This window comes from Fulmarus glacialis, unplaced genomic scaffold, assembly GCF_000690835.1.
Source record: "Fulmarus glacialis isolate BGI_N327 unplaced genomic scaffold, ASM69083v1 scaffold29693, whole genome shotgun sequence".
Lineage (NCBI taxonomy): Eukaryota > Metazoa > Chordata > Aves > Procellariiformes > Procellariidae > Fulmarus > Fulmarus glacialis.
Window position 1 is genome coordinate 1 of NW_009204088.1, and position 23,566 is coordinate 23,566.

Here is a 23,566-nt window from a genome sequence, read left to right on the forward strand (position 1 = left end):
CTCTGAGCCTTGGCTTGCTGGGCCTTTGCCTTGATGTCTGCCAAAGTTCTGGCCCCTGTTCTTCCCGGACTGGTAAGTGAGACTGGGAAACGTGCCCTGGGAGAGACCTGGCCCGCAGGAAATGGCATGGGGGAGATTCTGGAAACGGGGATCTGAAACAGAGGAGGAGAAAAGCACAGCTGAGATACGGGGAATATTTAACACACATATTTAAGAATGTAAGTGTTTACAGTTGCAGTCTTAGAGAAATAGTTGCCGTTTTGGAGAAATCCCTTATCTCCCTCACTTGAGATAAATAACAAAAGATGCGTATGATCTTTTGATGTCTGGCACACCGGTTTTAAGTCTATTACAATCTTAGTGACTCAGACTGGAAGCCTGACCCTTGCAGTTGCAGGCTAGTACAGCGTACACCATTACTCAAAAGCCTATCGAGCTCCCTCAGAAAAAACTGTAAGGTTCTCCCAGAGCTCAACACCTATCATCCCTCATTCTAAGTTTCATACTTCATTTATATGTAATTCATATAATTTTAAAGCTTTGTGTCAACATTCTGCTTGATTTTGCATTGCTCTTCTACCCCTGCGTATTTACATTTGTCTCCCCAGTGTCTTTATACAAAGTAATAATAATCTCTCTACTGCGTATCTGTAGATAAAATGCCAATATTTTAGTTCTTTCTTCTAAAACAGGTTCTCCACTCCCCTTATTGTTCCAGTTTACTTTCTGTAAGTTTGTTCTTTCTAGAATGTAAGTGATGAGAACAGTGCATTTATGATAGTGCTCGTCTGTCTCCGTTGCAAAGATTTAAGCGAGTGTATTTTAAGGTTACATTTGTTTTCATGTATCTGCAATACCTCGCTGCCTCCCACTCATCTTCTGATTAACCAGTTCACCACTTCTTTCTTTTTTGAGGAATGGCATGTCTTCTACCTTACATGGAAAAAATATTTTCAATCACCCTTAAATTCACTCTATTATTAAATTAAATCCCATGTTTATTACACTAGAAGGTCAACCATTCTTCCTGTATGATATTTCAAATCTCTTTTATTGACAGTTTTCCCCCAATTTGCTGTCACTAACAGATTTTATTAATGCTTTTATACCTTTGTGCCATACTTACTAACATAGTGTGAATAATGAACTGGTTTTAAAATTTTGTGTTCATATACTTCCTAGTATAAAAGAATCTTAATAGGAGAGCAGAATTTTTAGGACATACAGAAATGCAGTAATTAAGCAGTTTTCCATTTACAACTTCTGCCTAAGGCCCCAAACCAGGGAGCTGAACTTTAACTAGAGCAAATTCTGGTAGAAAAAGCACAGGCCCTGTTCTACAGAAACCAAACTTTTCTATTCATACAGTCACACATGACTGTAAAAAATTTTTCTGTGCTGGTTCATCCATTTATTATCTACTGTTGAGCATAACATCACCGAAGAAAGAATCAGTGTTATCCATACACGTGCAATCTTGTCATCATTTTCTGAAAGCGTATCAGCGGTCGGAAGGGGGAGTGTTTATTACTTACCAGCGGGGTGTTTCCTGGCAGTGTAGCAGTAGGGGTGTGGTCCTATGACCTGGATCTCAAGTGCAAGAGAACTGCGTTGTCCAGGCCAGAGTTTGGAACCTTTCTTTCATGCTTCCTTTCCATCTGCCCTGTCCTAGTGGTGATTTACTGCCTGTTTCCTTTCCTATGTAGGTTCTCACTAAGACTCAACAGCTTTTGGAATCGAGATGTTCCCTACAATAGTCTGTCCCTGCTACCTAGTCCAGCACTACACTGCATTCAGCTGGTATAAATGAGAACTGCATTATTTCTGGATGGTCTTTTTTTAAGGTAAATAATTTAGTTTCTGGACTTGATATCATAGAGGAAGCTGCTGATAACATTCTTTCTGGACCTGTTAATGTTCTGCTGGGGATACTCACACGTCTGCAAAGTGCTGTGCACTCCTGGGCTACAACTTGCTTTGTGATTATAGTCTCGCAGCTCCTCCACAGCTCTCCCCAGTTTTCACCGTGAGCTACAGTACTCCCTGTTACACTCCAGCCTGGCCTTTCACACAATTGTTCAAGCTTCTGCCCAAGAGATCTTTTAACAGATACATGTGTACAAGAGATACTTAACTGAAGTTACGTTGATTAGCCAGCCAGTAGATTCCCTTCAGCCAACAGCTGAGCTTTTACATTCTTGGATCAAATATCACTAAAATATGCAGGTAACATAATTTACATACATAACTAGAACTGACAGAGCATTTCTGCGAGAGCCACCAGCTGAACTGACCCATGTAAGGCCGCTCTGTGGATCTGTCTTCATTTCTCTTTACCTTGAGTGGGGGTACCCGTGGCACCGGGGTCCCCGCTGCAGGAAAGGACTGTGGCTGGGTCCGAAATGCCTGGTGGTGCTGACAGTTCTCCATGATGCGTGGCTTTTTTTCAGGAGTGGTTAGAGCTTCTTCGCGACTCTCCGACTTCCTCTTATGGGCTTCAACACTGACTTCCATTTCTTCATTTACTGGGGACTTCTTTTCTGGTGTTTCTGGAGTCATCACTGGACTTTTCACGTTTGCTACTACTTCACCTGCCTCGGGGCTCTTTGGTTTACTCGGGGCCAAAACTGAGGTACTGACAGTCTCTTTCACTAGCACTTCCTTTGATGCAGCGTGCTTTCTCTCTTCTTCTGGCTTTTGACTAGCAGCAGTTTGTGGTTTCTCTCGAATGGATTCTCCTTGGACTCTCTCTTTGGTGGGGAGAGAACGGTCACTAGGTTTCACTGCACACCCATCCGGGGAAACCAAGGCCCCTGCAGGTCTGGCTGGTTTTGGCTGCGTGTCCTCTCTTCTTTCCTCTCCTCCTTTTTTCATCGCTGGTGCTTCCTGGACTGCTTGTGCTTTAGACTCTGACGGAGAAGCAATCTCCTCTTTGAGTGGTGCCAGAGAGGCTGGCGTGCATTTTTGCTGTTCAGCTGCTGGGTTTTCAGTCTCTGGCTCGGCAGCGCTGCTGTTTGCTGTCAGTCTCTTGGACTCTTCAGGACTTAGTCCAGAACTATCAACAAAAACAGAATTTCTATTTTGTAAAACATTCTTGCAAAAAGCATACTATCCTTACGAAAACTGAGAGAGGATTCTGTACATACCACACCCTAAATAAATATGTCTCTCACACCTAATTCTATGCAACGATCTTTGAAAGCCTTCCATACTGTTAGTACTTCCACATGAAACAGAACTTAATAGCAAAGTTTAAAGCCAACTAAATTAAATAGATGAAACACAGGTTGAATCTAGTTCTCTATCCAGATACCAATTTTCCAGGCTGAAAATCAAATGAATTTGGCCAAAAGTAAATATTCCCTTTATTAGCCACCACAGACATATCTCTCTAGCACTCGAACAACCCCACACAGCTTTCATCTGACTTCAGCTCATATGGTGACCTTTGCGGAAGGGGACGCTGAAAAGCGTCCCACCATTTCTTCCAGAGGAACACAGCTATTCCCAGAACCACTGACGCACCCTCAGCTTAGAACAGACATTGCTGCCTTTCTCCATCATCAAAAAGCTGGGAGTATTTCCCTGTATTATTATCCATCTTTATTTGTGAAAGAAATGAACAAGCTGGGAATCTAATTGCTAGAGTGACATCTGATTTAGGATTAACTTCATCCATCCCTCTTAATGAAGTTATCACATTTGGGTTTTTTGCCCAAATATGAACCCACAAAGTCGATGAAGCCAACCTGATGAATCTATGGGATTGATTTCTACCAGACAAGTTCTTAGGAGCTAGAGAGGAACTGAAGTCCTGCTGTTGTGCATGTCACCTCCACACTGTCCCGCTGTCCCCCTAAAGCTTCAAGAATATGGCCGTCACCTTTTATCTTCCAGCACAGAGCTTCACCCGTGTTTACATCCTGGTTTTCAACACTAAGAGAACTGGGTGAGTTAGCCGAGTAAAGCTCTTTGCTAATGCCACTAGATCACTTGCATTCTCAACCTGGTCTATTCCTTTACTTAGGACTGGAGCCTGCCATATGTACACGCACACACACCAGCCTCCTACTCACCCGTGAAACCCCAAACTATCAGACCACGGAATGATAAAAATAGGGCTTGCAATAATCCAAGTGCTCTAGAGGGTTAAAGCATCATAGATGAACGGGAGGAAAACTGGCTGACAGTCCAAGAACAAGCATAAAAGCTAACTGTCAAGATGCAGGATAAGAAATTCCTTATTAGTTAGTTATATGCATCTGTTGGTTTTCAAGTTTCTTAGTATAGTTATTTGCACAGAAACCTGAAATCTTCTCCATAGCTCAAAAGGATGGGAAAATCCTGAAGCAAAAAGAAACACAGCATAAAAGACTTGCAGACTTGGGAGTTTAACCAAATACATGTCTGACTGAAGATGCGGGGAAATACACAAGATTTCACGTAGCAGGGGACTTACTGCAAGGTAGAGTACGCTCGACCACCACATACCCGTGGATCTCCAGAATCCGGACACTGGAAGAACTGTAAGAGGGGAGCGTCTCCAAGTATTGTAGTAAGGAGTGGGAAAAGTTAAGATGTAAAGCCTAAAGGACATCCTCGCCTCAGGGAACTGGTACTACACCGGTTAAAGCATTAGAAATCATGACAGCAAACACGTCCCTTCTGACCTAGAGCACTCAGGCATTTTCTCAGTTCTGTGGCAGCTAGATGAAGCTAGAGACCTTTTTCAGGTCTCAGGACTAATGAAAAGTAATGTTTATTGATGGACAGCACGCTACAAACGCAGCAACGTCTGGACAGGTAACGCGGGATTAAAAAAAGACAGTTGAATGTCTTACCTCTGACCATAGTAGCTCTCAAAAAAATGTTCCTTCCATAGCTCGACCTTCTTTTCCTTTTCTATTTCTTGCCGTATTCTTAGCTGCATTTCGGGTGTAAACTCACCTGCAAAATACAATAATGGAGATCTTCAAAAAAAGCTATGGGTAAAATGAATCAGGATAACCACAGGAGCCTTCACGCTTGGAGGTGAGAGTGCTGTCACACAGAGGTCCCCTTCACTGCTTGTGACACTGCAGCCCTGCCTGTGGCACGTCAGCATTTCTTCTGCGCTGCAAGGTGTTTCTCTGCTGCCTGCTCCTTGCAGTGGGTGGGCAACAGCTTTATGCCCGACAGTCACAACTCCTCTCCCTGTCAGTGTCCACCCCGTCTGACAATAGATGCTTTACGTGAAACAGCGCTGTCCTGGTTTCAGCTGGGGTAGAGTTCATTTTCTTCCTAGTAGCTGGTATAGTTCTGTGTTTTGGATTTAGTACGAGAATGATGTTGATAGCACACTGATGTTTTAGTTGTTGCTGAGTAGTGTTTACACTAGTCAAGGACTTTTCAGCTTCCCGTGTTCTGCCAGGTGCACAGGAAGCTGGGAGGGGGCACAGCCAGGACAGCTGACACAACTGGCCAGTGGGGTATTCCATACCATATGATGTCATGCTCAGTATATAAACTGGGGGTTGGTGGAAGAGGGGGATCGCTGCTTGGGTATCGGTCGGCGGGTGGTGAGCAAGTGCATTGTGCATCACTCACTTAGTATATTCTACTACTACTACTACTACTACTATTATTATTATTATTATTTTCCCTTCCTTTTCTGTTCTATTAAACTGTCTTTATCTCAATCCATGAATTCTACTTTTTTTCCTAGTTGTCTCCCCCATCCCACCAGGGCAGGGGGGGTGAGCGAGCGGCTGTGTGGTGTTTGGCTGCCTGCCGGATTAAACAACAACAAATGCTTATAAATGAATACAAATCTATACACAAATGTATGTTGTGTGTATGCATGCACTGCATAACTGCCGTTTTCTGAAGGATCTGAAGATATTGCCTATGCAGATGGCAAAGCAATATGGCACCCCGACATGACAGTCGTGGCTGTGGTGAAATATGCATGCAAGAACATCAAAGGCTTCTTGACCAGCACAAATGACAGAAAATATTTCTGGCAACAGATGCTATTCTGTCGCACGCAGGTGGGAAACAAAAAACCTTCTCACACATTGAAGCGCACATTTCATGCATACGTGTATCGCGGTTTTAAGAAATGTTTCCTAATGTCAAGTCTGAACCCTCCCCGACGCAGCTTTGAACCATTAAGGTTTGTAAGACCGTGTGTTAATAGTTTAAGAGTTCATCATTAGGCAACAAGAAAGTTTGTTTTTTTGACACAGCTGCAGTGCTTTGATGACAGATATGTGACCTTGAGCCTCAAGACTTCATTCATTCTCACGGTTTATCTAGTTCACACACCATTTTGTTTGTGCTCTTTAGCACTGGAGGAAATGGTTACTAGAATCAGATCTTTTCCAACACTGCAATTACCAAAGAGAGGGGATTCCTTAAAGAGATTAACAGAAATTGAATACTTCCATCACTGCACAGTTTGTTTCTCAACAATTTTCTCCCATCAAATAAGGGGATCGTAAGAAGCTCTTGCTGAGTTTGTTCTTTATGCAGTTATCAAAATATGTCCAGAGGAAACTAAGAGTGTGTCCCTTTTTAGTACACTATTACTTGTCAGTATTAAATCAGGACAGTTATCTTTTTATTGCAGCAAGTACAGAGGGCCCAAACCAGAATCTCTGGTATATCAACTTTCTTTTCCATTTTTGTATAAGCTTGGTCAGGTAAATAAATATAGAAAGTCTGTTGCATCGGAAACAGTGGAATGCCTGCCTTTACTTAGAATAAGCAACAGGGTACAAAATTAATCATTTGAAATAGTCTCTGTTGTAGCAGTGAATTCTTGGATTTTCATTGCTGTGGTTACGTCACCTTTGTCCCCCAGCTGGGAGATTTCAACTAAAAGCAGACATCTGCATCAGCCTAGGCTCCGCTGAGCGCAAAGCACAGTGAAAACCTACGTGGTGGCTTGCAGTCCAGTGGAAGTCATTCACTTATGAACGTCTGCCTGAAGGTTGACAGGGACCTCGGGAGGTCTCTTAAGTCCACCCTCCAGCTCAGAGCAGGGGCACCTTGGCCTCCACCAGGTCGCTCAGGGCTCTGGCCAGTCAGATCTTTGAAAACCTCCAAGGATGGAGGTGGCACAACCTCTCCGGGTCCCCACTCCATTGCAGACTGTCCTCATGGGGATAAAATGTTTCCTTAAATCCTGGCTGACTCTTGCCTGTTTTTTCTTGTCCTCCTGCCTTGCACCACTGTGACAAGCCTGGCTCCATCTTCCTGCTGGCCTCCCGGCAGGTACAAGGAGGCTGCTATCAGGTCACCCCTCCTGAGCCTGTAGCGCTGCCAGGGGCTCTTCCTTCCCAGGGGCAGGATCTGGCCTGTCTCGGTCCTGCTGGATGGCAGCCCTGCCCTCCAGCATATTGACTGGTCCCCCCAGTTTGGTGTCCTCCACAAACCCCGCCAGGGTTGTTGATAAAGGTGGCAAATAGGACAGGTGCCCGGACAGGCCACCGCCATCTCTGCTTGTCACCAGCCTCCAGCCGTGAACCATGACTCCAAGTTTGACCGTCTAACCGGCTATTCACCTATCTGGTTGTCCGCCCGTCCAGACCCTAGTGTCCCAGCTTGGATACAGGAGTACTGTGGGAGACAGTTATCAAAAGCTTTGCTTAGGTTGAGGTAAATGACGCCCACTGCTCTCCCCTTGTTCATAAATTCAGTCATTTTTAATGCAGTCAAGCTATTCAGGCATGATTTACCCTTGGGAAAACCATGCTGACTGTTTCCAATCACCTTCTTCTTCACATGCCCAGAGATGTGCTCCAAGAGGGCTCGCTCCATGACTTTCCCAGTGATAATATTGAGGCGGACCAGGCCTGCATTTTCTCAAGACAAAGCTGACCAGGCCTGCATACCTTAAATAATACTGTGGGTGACCCCAAACAGCATTGTTATGAATCCTCAGTACCTTGAAGAGTAGCTGAAGAAAGCCTACAGGACTGCTCTGCCCACAGTGGCATCATCCTTTTAATATTTGAGCAGAGATACAGTGCTCAGTGAGAATATCAGTGGAAATCTCCAGCATTCACCCTCATCGTTGCAAGCTTTACTACCGTAGCAGGTTCTACAGCAGTTTTACTCTGGTGAGAAAGTCTTTGCATAAACGTAGCTGCACCCTCTAGATGTGTAGACATGAATGGACAAAAGGTCTTCTAAGAAGCATTAAAGGGAAAACACTAAACGATGGTGGCTAAAACTGGGGGTGGTTTTAACGATTAAACAGATTAGATAGCTGAGTTCTATACCTTCCTGTTTACTGGCATAGATACACCCAGAATCTACAAAACATAAAGGGTTATTCATACAGAATTGGATATATTTTCTATGGAAAAGCCTCTTAAGAGTTAGTCATCTGGGCATGAGTAAATGATATTCCCTTCTTAAAGTGAGTCATGATTGGTGCTGCACTCTTTATAAAAACTCTGGTGACAGGCTGCATGGTTCAATTCTGTAGAGGACATGGTCCCTGCCCGCATGTGAGGACACCTCTGATGATGTGATTTGATCAGATCATGGAATTAAGTACCTCTAAGTTCAAGGTGCAAATGACTGTTGAAGGTGCAGGAGTCCTATAGATTAGTAAATGGCTGGCTTTATGTTATATAAAAAATTATGGCTCAAAGGACTGACCATACCAACTGTGGCTAGACGACTTCGCTGATGACAAAGTGCATTACTCTGGGAATATAATTTACCTTCTCTACTGAGCTTAGCAGTGGGCTATATTTAGCTACCACAACTTGAGAATAACACAGCTCTACTGTCATTTCAACAAGGTTTTAAACACATTTTTCCTTCTTTTCTCATCTCTTCCAGACACTTGCTCATTTTTCCACATGTTAAGTTCAAACGAGAACTCCTTACTGCAGCCCCCCTGTGACCTTGAGTTTGCATTTGCTCTCGTGGGCTGTATTGACTACAGCTGTCTTTACCCTGTAAGTCACTCTGGTGCTTCAGCTTCTCCATAAGACATCTTTTACACATTCCCCAAAACATTCACTAGCTGAAAGCCTTCTAGCGTTTTGCTTCGTTGTCTGGGGAAGTTTTACCTTCTGACAACCTCTCCTTCCAGCCTTGGGCAGCTGAAGTGAAGAACTCGTTGTTGAGTGCAGAGCCACTCAGCTTCATCAAACCATCCGCCCCGACCTGGAATACGTGACAAAGCAAATAGTATTAAATAGCTGGAAAGACAAATGTCACGTGTTGTCACATAGGATCTAAAAACAGAGCAAGAGTCCCAACATTGCCACAAAGCTCTCTAGAATCTATCTTTAACTCACTCAGAGGAAAATAAACAGCCTTCTTAAGGCTGTGCTTAGCCAAGTCTGGGATCTAGGAGGCTGTGGTAAATTTTCCTCATCCTTGCTTTAGCCCAATCCTCTATAGTCCTGCTGCTGCACAAACATACATGAGCAGCAGATGGTACAGGCGGCAAGGAGAAGCACAAGGAAACAGAACAGCATAGCCTCTGAAAAGCTTCTTCAGATGCCTTTTACCCTGAAAAATGAATGCAAGATATCGCCTGAACTACCATCCAAAGCAACAGCTCTGCTGTCTTCTGGGGAACATAAAGTGCATGAAGGAAAAGCAAGGACATAAAAGGTATCATATAAAAGTAACTTTGAAATGTATATAATCATAACTATGGATGCTTCAGGAAAACAGGGACAAATGAAGCTCAAAACCCATTCCGTCCTTGAAATATGGTTAACCAAATAGGGCAGTCATGCTATCGAGTAGGACATAAGCATGAAAGGCTTCTGGCAGCTGCACTGTGGTCTGCTTTACAGAGGATGCTTATGGCATACGCATGAGGCTCAGACTGCAACATTGTGGGAAATTATAACCAGGGTAATAAAACATAGGAGGTTTGCTTTTGCTCTTTATCCCACAGAAGTAAATGTGGAATTTCTCTACCACAAAAATGGAACACAAAAATACACATATCACTCAGTAAGTCACAAAAACTCGCAGTAGGCAAAACTGACATGCTTCCATTTCTTGCATAAATAATAAATCAGAACAAACAAGCAAAATCCAACTGTCCAAATGTAGGATACATCTGATTACACTGGGAGGTCTGTGCAGCAAACATTCAACAGTGCAGGATTTGATAAAGAGAAACACTGCTTTTCCTGAGGCAGCATTTGTGATGCAGGTAGTTAAAATGATGGAAGTGACCTAGTAGAAGGTTTTGTAGGTAAGATTTAGTTAGCGGTTTTTAAATTTTGAGTTAGGAGCAGCCATTATAGGGACTACAAAAGCAGAGATTTATTTTCTAGTCCAAATCTCTATTGATCGACTACAGGGAGCAGAATTCACAAGACTACCCTCTATTGCACAGATGGTGTTGCCTGTTCCTTGCATTGGAGGACAGACAACTACCGCAGGGCTGACTGGGTCGTGCCTCAAAGTGCCCACTTTCTCTTCTACAGAAGCACCAGCTGTAATAGCTCAGACTGAGTCACTGCCAAGCAGAACACAACAGATGTGACCTTTCACAACTGGCATGTCCAATGCCTTCACCTCTTCTCCTGTTTACTACAGCAAAGCCTGATGTTTTATAAAGCACACATCACCACTTGATGTGGTGGGCTGCTCTAGGAGATCTACTACAGTGAAATGTAAAATTTGTCCTCTCTCTCAGGAACCAAGCAATATTATTTAGTTAGTCAAAATTTATTCTCAGTCAAATTCTACTTCAATTTAAGGACAATTAAACTTAAAAGTCAGGACAGAAATCTCTTACCATCTACTGTGAGGTTCTTGCCAGTAAAGTCCAGCTGCAAACTCCATCACATCATATTTTGACACATACCTAATTATTACAAAGGCCACAGGACTTATAAAACAATTCCTTCAAATATTTATTGGATCAGCCTTGGACTAAAAAGTCCCCAATGAATGCTGATTGAAGATTAGAATTTACGAGACAACATAAAATGTTAGAACTCCTCCTAAGTCCAAACGAACACTATCTGTTCAGCAAAGCATCCTCTGTAAAGCAGATCACAGTGCAGCTGCAGACCCATACGCATCATTAACGTTCTGTGAGAACCATAGTGAAGATGGATATAACTTCACTAACGGTGGATGTCTGTGCTATAAGTGTCTACGTCTGAGCTGGTGTCCCTTCACAGTTTATAGCGATTGACTCAAGTGAGTGTATGGAGGCGGGGGCTCAGTTCATCTCGGTCTGAAGCAGAGACTTGTATTTGGTCACAGGCTCTTGACTGTACCAACTGGATTTCCACTTTCTATAAAGGGAGCCCAGGGAAACTAGCTGAGACGTAAGCTCCCAGGAGGTGACCGAGGTGTGTAAACGCAGGCATCTAAAACTAATCCGAACACCACACAGAAAAGTATCTTCAAGGGACTTGCAGCTCTAAGACAGGACATACAGAAGATTTCCATCTGGAGTGGCATCTTGAAGCCAGCTTTGATATCTAAAGAACATTTAAAATGGCTCTAGGCACATATGTTAAGGCATCTGAGTAAACACCCCTACTGAAGTGGAAGCATAGCGCAGAATCCCACTTTGCTCTGAAGCTCCCAGCCAGTTGGGGTAGGAATGCTGAAGACATATGAATAAGGTAAAAGGAAGGAAGCATCCTTGTTCTATCTACAGCTTTTCTGGTATTGAACATAAACAGACTGAACTTCACTTCCTCAGCTCATTGTTTTTCCCTCCTTTTACATGCAAGTACAACATTTGTTCTTTTCTTGTCTCTTAGTGTCATCCCTGCCTTCCACAAGCTACTGAAGAAAACGGCTATAATGTTGAGATTGCTTCAGGCGGTTCTTTTATGTACCCTTCAGATGAAATTCATCAGATCCAGCTGAGTTGAAATAACTGTCTTATCAAAAGATTCTCTTAGCTGTTCTTTCAATACTGAAGGCTGAGTTCTTACCCCCTTGCCACTCATGTTCATTGTTCCAGTTACCACCAACTGTTTAGTGAAGAGCTCAGTGAAAACCTTCACCATTTCTTCTGTACCACTCCCAGAGCAAATGAACCCATTCCTCCCGAGCACTCTTCTGCCTTTTCAAATTCCTCTCTTCACCCACAAAGAGATCTCAGACAGACAATCCACAAAAATAAACTGCCTTCAAGGCTGACTCACACTGCATGCTTCTACCTTTAATCTAGTGTGTGTTTCAGGTCAGGACACAAGCTCTCTGGAGCAGGTCAGGTGACTCTACGATCTGGACATTATGAATATGCAATAGAAAACTCATTCAGTTTTCACTTTACCAAATTCAGAATTTGACAGCAGTGACACAAGGTCATGAGAAACAGAAGAGGCTGGAACTAAACGGCAGCATCTGTTTAGGTATTTTGTGGGAAGGCACCAGCCTAAAAGGCTGCAGGGTTAATCCTATATTGAAGAGTCTGGGAGAGTCCAGGAGAGAGGAAGATGCTGAAACCGCTGCATTCCCACCAGTCCTGGCCCTCTTCAAATCCAACATAACAGAAACATTGCTCTCGCTGTAGCTGCGAATATGGAGTTGATTAAACAGAATTAAGCTGCTGGTTTATCAAATCTGAATTCTTTTTTCTGGTAGCAACAAATACCCAAATGAATCACTGAAGAATTCTCCAATTTTTTTTACACTGTGCACAGAAGAAAAAGTCTATCCCATTAGACATAAACACAGTATTTGGATGTCTAGTCTGAATTACTTCTGGAGATGCTCCCTACTGACACCTAAGAGCCTAAACCACGACATACCTGCCTGTCCACCTCCGGCAGCAGCAGCAGCAGGCGCTGCTGGCATTCTGTAGGCAGAACAGAGAACGTATGCTTGTTGATCAGTGCCCGCAGGTTTGTGTTCACGAGGATGGAGTCGGGAGTTTCCACATCAATTTCAGCACACTTTGTTCTCTTCAGCTGCCCTGCAATGAACCACAAAGACGTAAGTAACATCTTACCTAAGAGAGAATTAAAGGCTCCTTTGGAGTTCACTGTACCTGAGATTTTCAAAATGCCACCTTAGTAATCCATTTCAAACCTTGACTTGAAATATATGTTTACCTTTGCACATACAGTTAAAAACAAAATGTGGGAGGTCTTTCCAGCACAGAAAATTTCCATACCTAATATATGCGTCAGTTCACCTAACTTTTGTAGGAATCCTGGCTACCTGGGGACTGGCAAGGAGACTTTTTCAGGAGGGTTTCTAGAACTGCTTTTAGCCACATCAATTTTCTATTTTAAGCCTCTAGTTAAGGTCAGTTTGTTCCTTGGGGTTTCTTCTTGGACCTTCCTACTTTGTTCTCAGCAAAAGCATTTCAGAAAAATTCATCAGCTCATTGTGCTTGCGTAGAAACCACAACACTAGACAAAGACGTAAAAATGAGTAACTATTCCTTTCCCTTTCTGTGTTTGAAAGCCAGCAAGTCCAGCATTAACCCTTACGCTACAGCCAGCTTCCAGTATGTCCTGCAAATTCAGAGAAGAATAATGAAGAAAGCATTTGTACTATGTACTCTGTTTTCTTTGGATTCATCCACTGTCTATTACTGGCAAAACACCATGTGTTTTGAAGCTTAGCTCCCCCTGACTTCAGGGATGACAGCAATTATTTTTAAGGTAACAGTACCTAACAAAATAAATGCTACAGAGGCTTGTTTCATTAGGGGAAGTTTGCTCTATTAGAAGTCATTCAGAAAATGGCTCTGCAGGTTTATAATCTACTTAAATTGCAGAATTTCCTAATTACAGGGGACAAATGAAACATGCCCTGAAAAGTGCCTATTTTCACCAGTGATAAAGAAAATCTAGAATGATTAGCAGAGATAGAGACCTCGGAATATCCTTAAGTTCACCGAGGTCAATTCATCATTGCTATACGTAAAAGAAACCACAAAAGGTGAGGAGGGCTGAGAAAGACCTAACCTCAATGAATGGGAAGGAAGCCAAACAACAGTGGAATCCGAAGTATAAAGATCTGGGAAGGAATTTCTTTTTTCTTTTTAACGTTACCAAAGTGTCTTAAGTACATTAAAAAGCCTGCTAAATAATGCAAGTCCTTTTTTGCTTCTCAAAGAGCACGCTGCAAATTCACAGGTAGAAACCCCTGATGATAAGAAATGAGAAGACTCCTATTTGCATATGTAAGGTTTGAATTATTTATCCTAATTCACACAGCATACTCGCAGTACCTTCCAGAGTTGTCCAGAAGTCACTTTAACAATGGAATTAATTACACATTTTACTCAATTTTGCTATTTAGGCTTTTGTTCTGTCATCAGAGCAACCAAATCTCTGTAAGCAGAAAAATAAATATCTTACTTGCATGGAGCCTGTCAGATCTCTGGAATGGTTTCTTCCCCAACCCTGGCAAGGAGTTATCAAGCTTAACAGAGGGAGAAGAGCTGGAGGTGGAGTTCTGAGGGCTGCTTGACTGTCCATCTGACTGCTTTCCTTCCCAAGCTGCACAGGAAATTGAAACATTTAAACACAGGGATATACAAAGAAATACTACATGAGACATCTGTTTGGACTGAAATAAAGATTCTTTAACGTGCATACCCTAATCCCAGCAGCTCTGGGACAAGCACTTCTAGGATACTTGTATTTCTTTACCCTTGTAGCATTTACTTCCCAACAGGCGGAAGTAGAAGACCCCTTTGTAGCTATCAGACTATCACAAAATAAAGGGATGGACAGCCATTCCATTTATGGTTTGAGTCTATTTCCCAGTCAGTCCCATCTTATTTCCCGTCTATATCCAATCCAGTAATGATCTTGTTAAAACTTCCTTTCAGAGGCAGCTTTAGCTTCTCTTAGAGTTCACTGTCAGGAAAAATCTCTTCATACTTTATGTGTACTTTCTAAATTTTAACCTACTATGGTAGCTTTTGTTCTTTTAGACCACCCTCAGTAATTCTTCCTCCTCTTTCAAATACTCAAGAGATGTTTTCATGTCCTCCTCCAAAGTCACTACTTAGCCAAACTAGACAGATTTCACCACTATGATTTGTCCTTACAAATCACTGCCACCCACATTCTCTTTTGTATAGCAGTATTTTTTCTGCTGGTGGGAAGAGCTTCTTCCCTATATTCTCCCTGCCTTCCTTTCCCTCAGGTGAGATGAATTAAGAACATGAGCTGGTCTTCCCTCTGCTCTCTTTAGGTTTATGTGTAATAACAGGTACTCATTCAAGTGTGGAAAGGTACTGAAGTCCCATACCTTGAGAGGGAAACTCCACAATACACGTGATTAAGTCACAAACCAAACGAATGCTGGCTCCGATTAATGACTTGCACTAATCAATTCTTTCACCCAGTCCATGCCAGCTTTGTTCCCCATCTGCCTCTCTTAGTCTCCTCTCTGCCTGGTTCCTCTTCCCTTCCTTCTCTTCCTTACACTAGCTGTTCCAGTTCTGACTAAATACATCCCTGAAATTGTGGAATTAGTGTGTTGCTTTCTATAAGAACATTGTTCTCTCGCCATTTGTATGCTTAATTTACTTCTCCATCTCAATATATCCCACTGTCCCGGCTGTGTGGTGGTGCATTCCCCCCACCCCCCATCCGCTTGTTGATCTCAGAAATTCCTGTGAAACCTCGGCCTTGGTGCACTGAGTCTGGCCGTTGAGCGCTCCTTGACTGTATCAGAAACTCTGCACAGCTGAGGCTGGGAACGTACTCCCACTGCCCGGCCCAGGTGTCATCTTATCTGAGTCGTAGCTCAAGCAAAACGCTTGAGAATCTTTATTAATTACCACCTGGGACTGTGGCCAGGATGGAAATTTATAGATGACTAAAGCCAACCATCTTGCGACCCTATAAACGGTGGTCCTAAGTGAGACCCTCTGAGCTCTCCTGGACCGCAGTGGGCTGCACCCAGCATCTCCCTCTGAGTGGGAGGCTTCTCAGAGCTCGCGACCTCTCAAGCCTGCAATATTTGGAGACTGTCACTGAAAGCTGACGACAGGACCTGAGCTGAACCCCTTCACTCCTCGAGGCTCAGTCCTTGCCCGTTGAGAGAAATGCCAAGACATTTTACGTGAATATTCCTTCACGGAACTCGAGGGGAATTTTTAACAGGTACCTTTTGTACCTTTACATATATATTTCTCTGTGTGTGTGTGTGTGTGTGTGTGAACTAGTAGTAAGCATAATCTGTGATTAAGTTACTGTCGTGATTGTAGGAGACTCTACTAACTTACTTTCTAAGTGTTAAATTAGTCAATGATTAAGTGCTGCTACAATCTTGTGATCCACCTCGAAACTGTGAATGAACCTTAGGCTGCTGCTAAACACATCTAATCCCTGCGACATAAACCTTTGGCCAAGTCTGGGACCAGGAGTGGATCCTCCTCTCTGAGAAAGAGTTTAAGAGAGCAAGGGGGTCTTCTCTGAACCTCGTGACTCAACGGGAGGGTCTCCCTTACTCTTTTTGTATTAGACGTAAACCGTTGTCCAAGTCTGAGACTAAGACTGGATCCAGCCCTGAACCTCGCAACTCAATGGGAGGGTCTCCCTTACCCCTTTCGCACTTGGTCTCTATGTAAATCATTCTAGATCAATTCTTAACTCGATTTTTCTTTATATGCTTCATCCATGTAGTAAGTGATAGAGTGAACCTTGCCACTGAACTGTTAAGTCACGCTTTTATAAATCTCTATTAAAATCACTTTCTGCTAATACCTTTGATGGTGATTCTTTAAGCAGCCTCTAAATCACTCACTCGCGACAGGCTGTGAGCTATTTCTATGTACTATCATGTGGACAGGAGGGGAAAAAAGGACTCCATGGATGCTGATGAAAAAACATACAAATGCCACTCATGTTGCAGTAACATTCAGAGGCTTTTACAGTAATCAATGTTCAGTCTAACTGGGGGCTGCATAAACATACACTGTTCCTAGCCTACATTGGTCGAACAAGGCCATAGCAAAAGCAGAGGAATACGGCTTTCCTGAGACCACATGTAAAGTGAGTTCAATCCTTAACTTCTTTCTGTCCCGCACAATCTTTAAGGTAGGAAAGCCCACATGGCTGGATGCTGGCATGGATAGATACCAACTCTTCAGGAAAGATGAGTAAAGGCAAGGAAGATGAGTCAAGAAGGTTGTCTCTACCCATACAAGCCTGTGGGACAACATGAGTTGAACCCAAGGGTCCTGGGGGAGCCCACCAGTGTCCTTACAAGGCCTCTCTCTACCATCTTGGAAAAGAAATGAAGGTTGCAGGAGATTCCCCACAACTTAGAAAGGCAAATGTTGCACGCATCTTCAAAAAGGGCCAAACAGACAACCTGAGAAAATACAGACTGGTTAGCCTCACTTTTCTCCCTCGGAAAATCATGGAGTGACCCCTCTTGGAGCACATTTCTTGTCACACGAAGAAGATGATGATTGGAAGCAGTCAGCATGGACTTACCATGGGTAAATCATGCTTGGCCAGCCTGAGTGCCTTCTGTGATCCAATTACTGGATTTGTCGATGAGGGAAGAGAGGTAGATGCCATTTACCTTGACTTTAGCAAGGACAAATGCAAAGTCCTGCCCCTGGGAAGGAGGAGCCCCTGGCAGCGATACAGGCTGGGGCACTACTGGAAGGGACCTGGGGGTCCTGGCAGACACAACCTGAACTTCTGCCCTGGCACCAAAGGCCAACAGCATCCTGGGCTGTAGGACCACAGCCAACAGATCAAGAGAAGCCATTATCCCCCTCCTTGGCTAAGTGCTCGTTAGACCACACCTTGATTCTGTGCCCTGTTCCGGTGCCTCTAATACAAGAAAGACATAAAAATCAGGAGTGAGCTCAGCTGAGGGCCACCAGGATGCTCAGGGGACTGCAGCGCTTGCCCTGTGAGGAATGGCTGAGGGACCGGGGCTTGATCAGGCTGGAGAACAGAAAAGGCTGAGGGAGACCTGGTAGTCACTACTCTGTTCCTACCGGGAGGCCAGCAGGAAGATGGAGCCAGGCTTGTCACAGTGGTGCAAGGCAGGAGGACAAGAAAAAACAGGCAAGAGTCAGCCAGGATTTAAGGAAACATTTTATCCCCATGAGGACAGTCTGCAATGGAGTGGGGACCCGGAGAGGTTGTGCCACCTCCATCCTTGGAGGTTTTCAAAGATCTGACTGGCCAGAGCCCTGAGCGACCTGGTAGAAGCCAAGGTACCCCTGCTTTGAGCTGAAGGTTGGACTACAGGCCTCCCTGAGGTCCCTACCAACATGATTGGTCCTATGATTCTAACACATTTTCAGACTAGTACTAAAAAGGCTGGATAAGTTGAAGTTGGAAAGAAAAAAAACAGTAACAAAAATTAAATAGAGATGCTGGAAGAAAGTACTTCACCCATGATTAAAGTGGATGTGGCAATAGTTTGGGAAGTGTGAAACCAAAATAAGGAGAGAAACCAATACGCTGTGACCTCCTGCCCCAGAGGCCTGACATGCAGTGCCTGGGAAGGGCCAGACAGCAGGCTCCAGCAGCAGGATCCTGGCCATACCCAGGAAAGGCAAAAGCCTCATTAGGATCACAAGATTCTGATGATCACAAGATAAAGACACCAAACAATACTTTAAGTAGTCTAAGTAACACGAGTTTGGATTACTGACTCCACTAGTCTATTTTCATAATTACTGTATGTTAGCTAACAATCTTACAAAACATCCTACCTGTTTCAGTCCCTCTTAGGTCTCCCCTGTTCCTACTTCCCTAAGTGAAGATGCAATTCCTCCTGGGTCAGGGAGCTGAGGAGATGGGGTCCTCCAGGAACAATATCTGCCTGTTTTGCTAATGAACCATTCAGGTTTAAGCCTAGTTAGCAGAGGAATTGCAAAAGGCTTTTAAACTATCATTTTATGCTAAAGACTTCATACATCTGGCACTGTATTTTCTTAATACTGTCACGGGAAATGTGTAATTTTCTGCTGGATTAATTTTCTGGCTTCCTTCTCAGACCACACCAGCCTAGGTGTAAAGGGCACAAGCACAGCTCAGGACTGAATTTCAAACAAGCAAGATGATATTAACCTTTTTCCCCTTAACCTTTTTGAAAGGGTCTGCTCTACAAAGCTGCCTGGGAACAACAGGCAACCTCATCAACTGTTAAATACTTACTCTGCTATTAAATGATGCGTGAAGTACAGCTGATAAATATGCCTGTTCCTTTCAATTGGATATACGGCGCATAGCTGCAACCTTGCCTATGTCTGAACAGATGTTACAAGAAACATTCCAGCAGTATATAACGAGCAAGCCAGGACAGATTGGTCTAGTTTTGGTTTGGATTTGTTTAGAGCTATTTGGAAAGGAAGAATAAACAAACACACTAAAACACAGAAATAATTTTATACGAAAGAAAAATCAGCATGAGATGAGGAAACATCTCCAATTATGTAAAAGGCGGTAAGGAGAAGAAATCAAATAACCTGCACCCTGTGTCCGTGGTGGATAGGACAGGAAATCTTGGCTTTAAACCCAAGGAAGCAAGAAAACATTCTGATTGGAGGCTAAGAAAAACATTTTAAGGATAAAGTTAACAAATCAGGAAGGGCAAGACTTGCTGGACATTTTTGGTCTTTGCATGAATGGCATCTCTCAGAACAGACTGAAGAAAACATCCGTCAGGAATGCATCATAGCCCCTGCCCTGAGGAAGGAGTGGACTAGATGAGCTCTCAAGGGTACTCCTAGGCCTAGTTTCTGATGGGTCTATGAAATTTCTTAACCTGACCACTTAATTTCAGCCTAACATTCACGTAATTACACCAAGAATATCCAAGAGCAAAATGTTTTTCGTGCTAATACTGTCTTATTGCTCTTATATAATCCTCTCTGGCTACTTCTACACCAGTAAACGGAACGGTGACCTTGGGCATTCCTCTGGCCCTGAGAACAACTGGCACAAACTGGCCATGTTCACATCCTTAAACTTTCTGTCTCCCCCAGGCGTGGTTGGCCACATTCAAATTGCCTGCAGGGAATGATGTTTGGCCTGTGCTGAACACCAAGCCGTGCCAAGGATTGCCTAGGAGACTGCTAGTTTGTCCTGAGCCAAAGCTATGTCAGGGAATTTAGCAGAACGGATTGACTGAGTTCCAGTTCTTGTGCCCAGTACTTTGGCAATGATTATCTCAGTAGCAGAGATGCAGCTTCTCTCTCCATATGCAGTTGTTTCTTATTCTAAGCACAGGCTTGCTGGCTGAAAGACTAACTTTTTGGAAGGGGAAGGAGTTTTGGGACCGGAATCAGGTTAATAGATGCTGTAAGAACAATGAAGGCACACCTTCTTTCTGTAAGGTAACGGTTTGGTATTAGCCATGTTATCAGCTTTACCAAAAAGTAATTTTTAAGAAGACTGCAAATAGCATAGGATTTGGGATTGGAGATACAATTTTTTTGTGATCTGATTGCTTTCTCTCCCTTTTTTTGGGCAAGCTTGATGACTGCCAGACTCAGCCACTCCATCTGTGAGAGAACACCTGACAGAAGTCTTTCAGAATGAGCGTTCTTGCTGCGTCTTCCTCAACAGTTACATTTTCATGATCATCATCTTTCTGAGATGAATCAGGACCAGTCAAGTACATCAAGGGTGAAGGATGGAAAAACAGGGTAATTATTGAGGGGGAGGGAATTTCCATCTCATAGAAGTGTCTGAGTTTGACAGATAGCACAGCATTTTACCCATGATAATTAGTGTAACAGATGGCGTATAAGGGCAGGGACTTCAGAAGTATACACAGCTTAAACAGACAGGGACTGTGTACGTGTTGCAGGAGACGGTGAAGCAGGATCAGAATCAGCAGATTGTGAAGCAGAGGAGGAGATCGTTGCTTTTTGGAAGAGATCTCAGCCTCAAAAAGCCAGCCCTCTTTTCCTCTCGTACACAATGCTGCTGATCCCGCTCCTGCCTCTCCCTGCTCCATACCCCATATGCCAACCCCGTGTTCCTAAATTCTGTTTATTTCTTAGGTCCTAACCTCCCCCATTACAGCTGCAGAAGGACTTAATGACAATGAATGGCTGAGTGATAAAAGAACAGACATGATTCACTGTACAGAAACATGAAGTGATTTACAAAAAGAACTCCCCTAACCTTACATACATACTGTTGGGCCCTAAAATAGAAAATGACAACTCAGGAAAGAGTCTCAGAATCTCAACAGGTCCAGGAAAATGCCTGCTCTTGCCTGGGTCAAAAAAAGCAAACTGAATGCTAGGAATTAAGCATAATAATTAAGAAAATATGAACAAAATATAGAATACCAAACTGATGCTATACACATTCAGAATGCATCTGCACCCTGAATACTGTGTACGGTTTTCATTCTCTATTGCGAAAAGCATATAGCTTTCCATATGAGGAATCAGAAAATACAGTAGGACTCTTCAGACTGAAAAAGAGATATCTACAAAAGTCATGAGTGGCAAGAAGTTGTTGAATAAACAATAGCTGTTCATTGCCTGTTTGATAATTAGAATGAATCAAATAAAGGTATAAGGAGCCTGGCTCAAACCAAACAAAAATGAGTCCTTTTTACAGTGTGTTGTTTGCCACAAGTCATTTACAAAGTCAACATTCCCACCCCCCAGGTTAGGCAAATCCACTGAAGAAAATCCCACCGAGTCCGTGAAATACAAAGACACCTCCTCTTGCTTTAGAGGTCCCGGAGCACAACACGCTAAATTCTGGGAGAGCACTTCTACATGCCTACCCTGCTTTTACACGCTTCTTCATGCATGTGTTATCAGCAGGGTTGGACACAGGTCACCAGGCCAAACGTGTTTGATTTGATTTGGTAGGCCCACTGTTCTGATTTCTGCTGTAAGTATGAAGAAAAGCAAATTGGTGCTCGGTTATCTGGGAGATGATACAGAGCCACTACTGGTGATGTTTACAGATTTCTTGACAAGTTGTGGATTGATAAGATAATGACAGTGTTAGTTAACAAAGTCATTTACTTGTACAACATGAAAACCAGTCTATACAAACACAGAGGCATTTCTTGCATCTAAAAGAAAACAACTTGAGTCACGCTCACAGAACCAGGCGCTTATAATGGAAATCAGTTACGCTGAAAAGAATTTAGAGAAAACTAGCTAGAAGTAACTACTAAGGATTTATGATAACTAGTGAAATACTGCTGCTGGCAAGGGAGCTAATGCACTGTTGAACGAACAAGAGAAGAGCACTGATCTCATTAATTTCTAATGCAGCATAAATGCTGGAAACCTCTTGGGGATCTTTCAGATCAGAACGTAGATCTTTGGAACAAGACATGAAAGCCACACTACAGAATGAGAAGCCACTTAGGAAAAAAATAAATCCTAAGAGAAACACCACCTAATTTGCTTAGCCATGAGAAATACCTGACCACAGAGTACAGGCAACTATAGGGGAAAAGCAGAAAGAAGCTTTTTAACTAGACAACGGCACAATAAGACCTATTCAAGATCTATTCTTAACTGAACGCATTCCTAATAAAATCAAAGCCAGGAAAATAGAAGCTAGACTATTTCAGAAACAAAAAGAACGCCATATGAAAAGAGCACTTTCTTCTCTCTCCCTTAAGAACAACAAAAGGCAAGTTAAAGAGACACGACAGGAGAAGAACACATAGGAGTGTCACTGCCACGTACCGGACTTCGCAGGTGTGGAGTCACTGGCTGCCTTGACGGCCTTCAGAAGGACATGCTGATTAGACGACACAGGCATGCCTGCTCTGCATTGCTGCTGCTGTTGCTTTTGCTGCTGCTGTTTCAAGGCCTGGGGAAGAGGACAGGAGAACATGAGCAAAGAGAAATTCAAAATATTCTTAGAAATTATTAGCACACAGTGCAAACGGCTTGTTTTACAGCAACCGATAGTGAGGTTCTGATTCTGACTACGTCAGAAGTTCAAAACGACTTCTGAAACACATTCAGTTTGCATGGGACACCAATACTGTCTATTTAAATACACTACTACAAGCAGAGAGATTTCCTACCTTTGCATCTAAAGTAAAAAGTTACGGTTGCAGAACATCTTAAGTTGTGTTGTTTCCAGAAAAAAATGATCTCTAGAGAATGCAAAGAGAAAGGATTCCAAATCTGGAGTTGGTTCAAGAAGTAATTCGACAAATAACTTCAAAGTAAAAGTACCATCATGTAATTAATTTCTGTCTCCTGGAGAAGCAAGTAGCAACTTACTAAAAACCTTCAACAGAGAGGCTACCCATTAGGAAAGACTTTTTTAATTAGGAGAGTAATAAAGATTAAAACACTAAAGGGAAGAAAACAAAATCCTTTGTTTCAGCAAAGACTGTTAAGGCAACCATAACACAGCCTAAAAGGCACAAATTACTAAGGCAAGGAAGTAAGAAGGCGATTTGGTTGAACTGCAGCATTTACCCAAACCAAAGTGTCTGTCTTCAAAAAATGAAATCCAAACCCACATAAACTTAACAGCAGAATAAATTACAACAGATCAAGTATATAGCGGAATTTCAAAATAGGAAGTAATAGGAAATATTACACTGCATATATACAAATGAGTGGGACTGTTAACTAGAGATCACCACTACCCTAAATAATAATAAT

The 23,566-nt window shown here is 43.0% G+C and overlaps 1 protein-coding gene across 1 annotated transcript; it reads right to left on the minus strand.

Annotated features, from left to right (window-relative positions):
* Positions 1-8: 8 nt before the first annotated feature.
* Positions 9-22,754, minus strand: LOC104074674 (putative Polycomb group protein ASXL2; the record flags this gene model as incomplete). The annotated part of the gene is made up of 7 exons (XM_009574865.1): positions 9-152; positions 2,338-3,055; positions 4,842-4,947; positions 9,072-9,168; positions 12,756-12,919; positions 14,319-14,459; positions 22,628-22,754. Coding segments are annotated over 7 exons (1,497 nt in total), but the record flags the coding sequence as incomplete, so codon positions are not given.
* Positions 22,755-23,566: the final 812 nt, after the last annotated feature.